Source organism: Manacus vitellinus, unplaced genomic scaffold (assembly GCF_001715985.3).
Source record: "Manacus vitellinus isolate BGI_N305 unplaced genomic scaffold, ASM171598v3 scaffold_21_pilon, whole genome shotgun sequence".
Taxonomy (NCBI): Eukaryota; Metazoa; Chordata; class Aves; order Passeriformes; family Pipridae; genus Manacus; species Manacus vitellinus.
The window spans coordinates 11,910,789-11,919,804 of NW_021939546.1; the positions used below are offsets into that span (position 1 = coordinate 11,910,789).

Below are 9,016 nucleotides of genomic sequence, written 5' to 3' on the forward strand. Positions count from 1 at the left end.
TTTGCCAGCCCCCCACACCCTGGAGGTTCCGCCTCTGGAGGTCCTGTCTCAGCACCCCTCACCAGCAAAGACTCCCTCCTGCATCCCTCCTGCATCCCTCCTGCATCCCTCCAGCATCCAAAGGCACCGCACGCCAGTTGTATTTTTTTTTTTTTTATTCGTAACGTGCGTTTCAGACCACTCGTGTTTGAGAGATCCGTGCCTCGCTGCAGCATCGAGAGCCTACATGCTGCTCCTTGGCATTTGGCGGTGTCTCCCCTTCTCCCCCGCGGCGGCCGCGCTCTGTTCCCCGCCCCGGGCCGCCGCAGGGCGGCTGGGGCTGACCCTCGGCGTAGACGCGCTCCTGGGTTTTTCCTCTCCCTAGGAGAAAAAAAACAAAAAAAAAAAACAACAAAAAAGGGGCTGTTCTGCTCCGGGCACCTCTGTGAGCTGAAGGGGGCGGGAGCTGCAGCCTTGAAGTAGAAAAGGAAGAAGGAAAAGGAGCGGGGAGAGGGTGAGCGGTGCCGGACAGCGGGGAGCGGTGGGCTGAGCCTCGCTGGGCACCGCGGGTTCGTTCGAGGAGGAGGAGGAGGAGGCAGGAGAGGATGCGGCGGGGCAGGGATGCTGCGGCTAAACCCCCTTCTGCCTAAGGAGAACAACATCATCCTCCGAGGGGAAGGAGGAAAGTGGGGAGAAGGCAGCCGAGCTCGCACAGAGCCTGCTGAGCTCTTTCGAGGACTGCCCGCCTGACACCCCAGCAAAGTTTCCGGACCTCGGTGACGAGAGGGGAGGAGGGATGTGAGATCCTTCTCCTCCCAGCTCACAGCTGGGCTTCCACCCCTGGCGTTGCTGGGACTAGCCATGGCTTTGTCATCCCGGACCGAAGGGTGAAAGGGAGACCGGGGACACTTTTCTCCATCGCCTTCCCTGGCTCCACGTTCCAGCCTAGGTGAGTGTCCTCCCCTTCCAGACACCGAGGCTCTCTCTGGCCCTGCCGGAGAGTTTCCCAGCACTTTGCCCAGGGAAAAAAAACTCTTGTGCTTCTCCTGATAGCTACAGGGTACGTGTCTGTGTGTTTGTGAGTCTGCCTGCGTGCAGGAGGTTGTTGTAGCTGCCTGACTGCAATTTCTGTTTGCTGATCACTGTCATTATTTTGCTGTGCCATCACACCTCTAGGAAGGAGACTTATCTGAGGTCTGACAAATATTTTGGTTGTGCTGTTGCCATGAGATGGTGTGGAAGGATGACAGCTTGATCCCCCTCAAGACAACTAAGAGGGAAACGTGCTTAGCTGTACATGCTGCTGGTATGGCTTTAGATGCTCCTAAAATGCTGGATGAATATGTCAGCATGTCCTTCGAGCTCTAGGAAGTCTCAGAGATATGGATGAAAGTCTCTCTTTGCCCTCCTGAGAATATAGGGAGGGATGGATATTCCCCTGGAAGGAGTCACTATAGCCTCTGGATTTCCATCATGCTAGCTTGGACATGCAGCTTTTATTCTTATATAGCAGTGCTTGCAGTAGTGCATTTCAAGCTGAAATATTGTTTGGAGAAGAAACCTACACTTCAATCCATAAGAAAAGAACCTGTTTCAAACAAAGAGCCCAAAGAGAACTTTTTACAATCCTGATGGAACAGAAGTTGTTCATTTTGGGCAGTAAAATTTGACTGGAAAGTTGGTCATTTTTTAAGCCATTGATTTTGCTGAAGTGAAAGGTAAAAGCTACCAGAGATCCTCAGGTAGGTCAGCAGTGGCAGCTGACCCACACCAGTTTATTCTTGTGGCTGAGATGGGAATGGAGAAGGACCCTGACCCTATTACCCACAGCATCAGCCTGTGCTTTAGGAAATGACAGGAGAGCAAAGATGCTTTTGCTGTGCATGACAATCAGAATAAACATGGACTTTGTGTTGTTGCAGGGATTTATTAGGTAGAGAATAGCATATGGCATTCTGTGGCTTTGGTTTGTTTTTTTGCTTTATCCTCCACTGCTCTGCTGACTTTCTCATCCCCATGTCATCTGGTTTTCCAACTGGAATCCCTTGTGTATAATCCCTGATGTTTTCCATGGAGATCAAGAAAACAGCAAACAGTGATCTACTTTCTGAATGTTCCCAGCCCAGAAATACTGTCTTCTCCGTGCTGTTGGTTACCCTGTGGTGTGTGTGCAGGTCATGTCCCAACCCCGTGACAATGTCTGTCTTCCAGGATCTTCTCTCCCCAAGCTCATGGAAGAGGTTCCCCTTAGAATCTCCAGGGAGTCCATTGCTTTCTGTTGGGAAAGATCTGTTACCCCATGTAGCTGCTCCAAGCAAGGAGGATAGGAAAGAAGTTTTGGCTTGGACATAGCATGGCCAGAACACCTGTGATGCAGCCATAGAAAGGGTGTGATAAGCCCCAGAATTGCTCACACAGTTTAAATGAGATCTCAAGCCTGACTCCTTTCTTCCCTTGTCACTTGCCAGGAGGCAGTGGCTGTTTCCTGACCAGTCACTTGGCACAACCTGTCAACTCTCTGTCTGCCTTATGGGGGTCCAAGGAGCAGCCAATGCCTCCTCCAGTCAGGCTGCAGTGTGAGAGGTCTCAGTCCTTTACATTACACATCCCTGTTTCTGTACTGTAGATCTGGTCCCCTTTCCTTCTAGGAAGCAACCATGAATGCCTGGGAAGCTAATGGTGCCTGAACCCATCCTGAACTCAGTTGGATCATCCTCTCATGTCATTTATCCTTCTGGAGTGGATCTGTGGTTCTCTTTTACCTGCTGGGGTGAACTGTCCTTGGATGGACCACCCTGACTTATCATAGTCCATGGTGCTTGAATGAGCCTCTTCTCCTCCTCCCCTGTTACTGCCTGGCAAGGTCCAGTGAGGATTTTGCCCAAGCTTAACCCCCTACATTCAGGGTTCTGTAGTGATGAACAAAAACTGCTAGGCAGAGAAAATAAGCTACCAGGGGCTGTGCTGGGTGATATCACTGCAGCCTTGAAAGCAGCCAGAAACCAGCATGGTCTCTTTACAGTGATCACAGGTGACTACTGAGAGATCCAATGGGCAACAGGTTGAAGCTCCTCTTGAAAATCTCAGTGGGAGCCTGACCTCTGGTGATGTCTTGCCTAGGAGTAGAGAATGCCAGCTTATTTGTGCATCCCACTGGATCCCAGCAGCTGTGATAGCTGCCTGGCTCTCCCAGGAGGGGGAAATCTTTCAGAGTGGAAGCGGGTGAGGGCTGAGGAGTCAAGAAACCTGGTAGAGTGAATCTGTGATGTGATTTAACCACAAGAAGCCACACAGTTCCCTGGTGAGCACTTTGCAGTGAGAGAATGTAGGAGGAAGGGCCACACTGGGCTGTCTGCAGCCTCTGTGTGCAAAAGGTTCAGAGTGGCATTCACAAGAGCTGGTCTGCAAACAGTATGTGTGTGTGTGTCTTTAACCAGAAGTTATCTTGCTGCTGGTCCAGGGCTGCTGAAGGAGGCAGAACCAGGGTTCCAGCTCACATCAGCATGCCGGGGTTCCCAGGCAGAACAAAAGGACTCTTCTAGGGAAACATGCATATGTGTTAGCCTGGCTAATTGAGAAAATGCCCCTTCTCCCTCAGACACTCTTAATTTCCTGAAAATCTTTGCCCGCTAAGAGACCCCTTCCCAGTCAGGCATCCTTAGATGAGGAAGGATTTAATCTTTTCATACACCTGTCCCTGTTGGCTCCAGCTGATGTCTCACTGAATATGAACTTCACTTGAAGTTCACTGCTGCACTTATTCAGGTCTAAACAAAAGCCCAAGCCAAGGAAATCAGATATGACACCCAATAAAGCAGCAGAGAGCTTTGCCTCAGCTGGAGATGCTGGAAAATTTTATAACCTAGGAAACATGTTGAAAATGCCAGGCTGATCCCACTGGCATGTTTCAGGGTGATGGGTGATGGTTTATTGTTTGGTTTGATGTTGGGTTTTTTTTTTTAATTTAGCAGGTGTAGACTGGTAATAGCACAACAGTGATTCTTGGCTCCTGCAGTAGAAACTGTGTGGTATCAGCTTTCTGCTGACAACACTTTTGAAAGGATTTGACAGCAGAGGGGGGAAGAAGCTCGGGAGCTAGGCAGGGGAGTAGGAGAGAGCAGACCGCTATTGTTTGCCATCAGGCTGGGAAGAGAAATGCTCTCCTGCCTGTAAAATCAAAGACATCACCAGCAAACTGCTGACAATTTGGCCTCTGGCAATTTGACTTTCCAGCGAAGTACAGCAAACACAAAGCCAGCTCTTATCACATCCAATAACCTTCTCCATGGAGAAGCTGCTACTGTCAGTCAGGGCTATGTGTTCCTGCCTTGGGTCCTAGGCTGATCCACACACAGGCTCTTTTTCAGCTTCATCATCTCAGTTTCCATGAGCCTCCATCCAGGAGCTGCTGTTGCTTGTGCACAAACATTGTGCAAGCTTGGTTTTACAGTTGCTGAGGCAAACAAGTTCCTGGTCCCTTTCTGTGGGATCTCCTGTGATCACGCTGAAGACGGTGTGATTCATGGCAGAAAGCATGGTCCAGCTGACAAAACACACACATTTGAATTCTTTTCTTATAGACTTCTGTGACTGACAGTGTGTCATTCACAGTATCTGTGGATGGCATCATCCAAAGGGATAGCAAAGGACATTGAGTACACTGGGCTCAGTGCTCCAGCCTGATGCTGACTGCATGTGACCACCACGGTCAGGGGGAGCCCAAACTTGACAACAGGCTTGGATTTGTGCTTACTTGTTGGCACCAGCAGACCTGGAGAAGCTGCTGGGGGAAAGGTGTGTTGGGTTCACTGCTCTGACAGCTGCATGGTTCTTTGTTCCTCTCCAGGGATTCCCAGGCAGCAGGAGACCGGAGATAGCCTTCTCAACACAGCATACACCCCGTGAGGACTGAAGTGACCTCTGAGACTCATCTCAGCATGTTCAGCGAAAAGAGCAGCGCCTCTTTGTCCCAAAAACCCATCCAGAAAAAGACCCGACCTCAGGGCCTCCCCTCCCCTGCTCTCTGCTGCGCTTGTGGACTTTGCATCATGCTAGCAGGGATCAACATCACTTTAGTGGGAGCATTTGCCTTTGGGACCTTCCTCCCCGTGAACAACCCTCCCATCATCATTGGACCCATCTTGTTGGTGGTGGCTTTCACATTCTTTGGTGCCTGCTGCATCTGCAGTCGGAGGCCCCCAGCTCATGGGGCCAGGAAATCCAAACCAGGTTCCAACATTGGGCTCATCAAACCTGGCAACACAGCCTTTGAAATTGAAACTAGTGAGCACACAGTGCAGGATACCACTGCTGTTCAGCTGAGCCCCACAAATTCCCCCATCTCCTCCAAAAAGTCCACACCGGTTCATGAGAACGCCAAGACTTGCAAACTCTTCACCATGGAAGGCAACGGGCCAGTGGCCAAATACACCACAGGAGGAGAGGCCATACAGCTCAACTTGCCCAGGGACCTGGCTGCATCCTAAACCCAGGCAGAGCTTTTGTCAGCAGCCAGCCAAACACTGCAATGGCTGGGCTGGAAAACCCTGATGTACCATCAGTCAGCGGTGTGGGAAAGGTGCTCGTGAAAAGCCAGTAGACAGTCAGGTCTCTCTGAACCAATTTAAGGGAGGAGGATGCAACAGCTGAAAAAAAAAATACAGATTTTTGCCAAAACATGCCCATTATATGGTTTTTAAAAGAAAATTGATAATGATGTTGCTGTGAAAAGCTGACTCTCAGTTCCTGGAAATACACTGCCTTTTTTGGGGAGCAGATAGGAAGAGGGGAATGAATTAATTTGTCTAGTATAACTTGGAAATGTGATGGTTGGAAGGAGAGGCTACATGGGACTGACAAATGACAGCTCTTTCTTCTCAGAAGTGAAGCAATTCTTGGACATAAAAGAAGCAGGAATGCAGTAAATTACAGGTTGATGCTACTCAGTCACAAGAAGATTTGGGCATTTTTAGTGCCAGACTTTTTGACAGTAGGGACAAAGCTATGTGTTTGCTATTGGAAAAGCATTGTGAAACAATCTCCCCTCTGTTGAAAATCCTTGCAACATCTTGCCTTTGTTTGGGTGATTTTGCCACCCATTGCAAGAGAATGAATCACAAGGATCACAATTAGTGCTCGTGTTTTCCTCTTGTGTTAATGAGTTTGAGCTGCATCTGTGCTACTCCACGAAGTATTTATCTTGGAAGGTCAGGCAGGCTGAATCCTGAACTAACCAGAGACTAACAGGAACCTGCAAATGGAATTTTTGGGCAATGATTATGTACTGAGTGCTAGGCAACTTCCTTCCCATATTGTTGTGGAAGGCTGGCCTGGGACACATATCACCTTGGGGCAGGGAGTAGATAACTGTATGGGCTTCAGTATAGCTGTGTTGGAAGATGATGAGTGTATCTCCTTCCCTGAAGTGACTGGGAGATCCATTACAAGGAGTGGATCTCTTAGTTGCAGGAAATGGGATGCTCAGTGTGTTCATGGGCTTGCAAAGCAATGGGATGAGCTTGCAGAAGGGAATTTATTAAGAGCTATTCCAAGCAAAGACACACCCTCTGCCTTGGAAAGACCCTAATCTGATGAATTAGTGCTGCAAAGGATTTGTGTTGTGACAGGGCCACGGTCCCCCTGGGCCACAAGCACAGCTCTGCATGGCCAGGCTGTGAGAGCCACATGACTGGTGTGCTGGGTTAAGTGAGGGCAAGTGTGGTCATAGGGGAGCCATGGTGCTGTGCAGTCCATGCATGTGGTGTCCTGGTTGCTCTGGGCAGCCACTGTGCAGCTGATGACCCCTTCATGAACTTGGATTGAGGTTGGATTGAAAAACTCCTTCGTGAAAGGTGACTAAACACTCAGTCTTAATGCGGGTCCTCCCTGAGTGCTGCAACAGTTTGCTGCCTTTAACAGCTCCTTCTACAACAAGGAATTACATCCGTGATTTTAGCAGGGCTGGTCTATACTGGCTAGAAGGAGAAGAGGCAGGCTTGGGAGAAGGATGTTTGTGTGGGCCTGGGAAGATGTGGGTTCAAACGTTTGGTGCAGCCTCCAGGTCCTGGGCAACTCGTTTAGTTGTGCTGCTGCTCAGCTCCCTGCCCGTGCAAAAGGGAAAACTCCTGCTCCCAGCTCCACTTAAAGCTGCTTCAAAGATGAGCAGCAAGGTTGGTATTAGCACACCTGAGTCTGGAGATTGCTTGAAGGTGGGTGAGCCTGCACGATCTGATCACTGCATGGTTTCCTTTAGATCTTGTTTTCACGGGTGTGCTCTGCCTCCAGCACCGCCTGCCATCGGCATGCAGGAACTGCTGTGCTGAGCAAAAGGCTCCCATGATTTTTGTCTGCCCGTGAGTGCTGTAGCAATAGCTTGCTGATGTAGGTTTGATTCCCAGCTTGCCTTTTGGAATAGCAGACAACAGTTTGGAAGTCCTTTAGAGGCGTTTCCCACATGAATATGGTTACTGCAGCACTTTTCTTTGAGCACTTGGAGCCAAAAAGTTAGTAAAATCAAGTGGTAACCACACAGCTCCCTTTTTTTATTCACTGAAGACTTGAAAGCCAAGTCTGGAGTGCATACTGGAATCACTCCTTATCACAGCTGCACCGTGAAGTGCTTCCAGTGCTGGATAATACAATGGCTGATCCCATACAAGTCGAAGGCCCCTTGGGCAGGAAAGAGGACAAAAGCAGAACTTTGAGGGCCAGTTAGGAGTTTAGTGTGGTTCACTCTCATTGTGGCATCACAACCACTGCCATATAGGGAGTCCTGACACAGCCCTGGGACCTGGCATGTCCTGTGCTGCCCATACAGGTCACCACAAAGCTGGTGTTGCTCTGGGAGCTGAAATCCTTGGGACCTAAGAGATGACAACCAGCAGAGATGGAACCTGGGCAAGCAGAGGTGTAGGACGAGTGAGATGCTGATCCCCTGGTGTAGTGGGTCTGTCTGCCAGGCCATGACCCCAGCTGCCTGCCTGCAGAGCCAGGTGGGCATGAGAACATCTGCTGCCTTCCTACTTTTTCCTTTTTCTGTCTTTTGGAATTTCCATGTCTGTCTGTCTGTCTCTCCACTCTCTGACCGGCTGTTACTAATGTTGTTGTGAATCTTGTGCCTCCTCGTGTACTGGGAGATAGGGAGAGTTTCTTGTTCTCCAAGTCAGTGTTTCTGGTGTGAGTCTTTTTTTGAAATTGCTATTTCCGTGTGTGCAATGTGGAATTTGGAAAAGACAGACCCATTAAAATAATTGCACTCAGAAAGCATTTGGCCTGCCTGCTTTTTCAGTCTAACAACCACCTTCTCCCTTTTCCCTACACTGTGTGTGCCCCAATCCTGTCTGTATTCATTTTGCCTTGTGCTCCTCGCTCTGCTGCTTGATTTCCTAGAAATGCAAGTACCCGCAAGGAAAAAAGCATCCCTAAGAGTTCATGTTGCCTCTTGAATGCCACTTTTCCTTGAAGTCCTGGTTGTCTAAACACTAGTCCCACTGCCTCCTCTCACAATCCTTTCTTTGACTAACTCAGGAATAGCCAAATTCAGCCTTTGTTTTTTTCTGCATGTGTACATTAACTGCCCCTGGGTACCTGAACAGGCCAGGTGTGAATTGTGGGTCCCTGGTTTATCAGGAACACGGGAGGAGCAGGTTTCTGGTCTGGGGTGGGTGAGGACTGTGGGCTGCTCTGATTCAGTCTCTGGTGATGGAGGACTGGATTACTTTAGCAGATCCCTCCCAGTCCTGGGTATTTAATTTATGGTGCAGGGAAGGGGTGGAAGCTGTATCTGTGTGTGCTTGTGTGTGTCTAGGATTGGTGCTGTCACCTTTCCGTGCTCCTTCTGGGCTTAGCCCAACACGGTCTCTTGGAGATGAGTCAAGGAAGGATAGCACAGCGAGAATAAAGAGGATTTGAGAGCCTTGCAAATTCACCTCATCGAAGGGCTTCTCTCCCATGTGCAGCCAAGTGATTTGAGACGAGAGGAAATCTCTCCGTTCCAGGCAGGCTGGCTGGTTAAAGACCTGGGAAATGAGCTGGCTAA

General features: G+C 49.5%; 1 protein-coding gene across 2 annotated transcripts; it reads left to right on the plus strand.

Annotated features, from left to right (window-relative positions):
- Nucleotides 1–629: 629 nt before the first annotated feature.
- Nucleotides 630–7,773, plus strand: TMEM275 (transmembrane protein 275). 2 transcript variants are annotated; one of them, XM_025895053.2, is made up of 2 exons: nt 630–928; nt 4,826–7,773. In XM_025895053.2, the coding sequence occupies exon 2, from the start codon at nt 4,917–4,919 to the stop codon at nt 5,463–5,465; it is 549 nt and encodes a 182-aa protein (XP_025750838.1). In that variant the 5' UTR covers nt 630–928; nt 4,826–4,916; the 3' UTR covers nt 5,466–7,773. The 2 variants fall into 2 exon arrangements, with proteins under 2 accessions (XP_025750838.1, XP_025750837.1); XM_025895052.2 differs by lacking the exon at nt 630–928 and adding an exon at nt 1,208–1,285.
- The last annotated feature ends 1,243 nt before the right edge of the window (nt 7,774–9,016 follow it).

What these genes read in the sequence shown, in the direction of transcription:
- TMEM275 (XM_025895053.2), top strand. Translation starts at nt 4,917, where the DNA reads ATGTTCAGCGAAAAGAGCAGCGCCTCTTTGTCCCAAAAACCCATCCAG.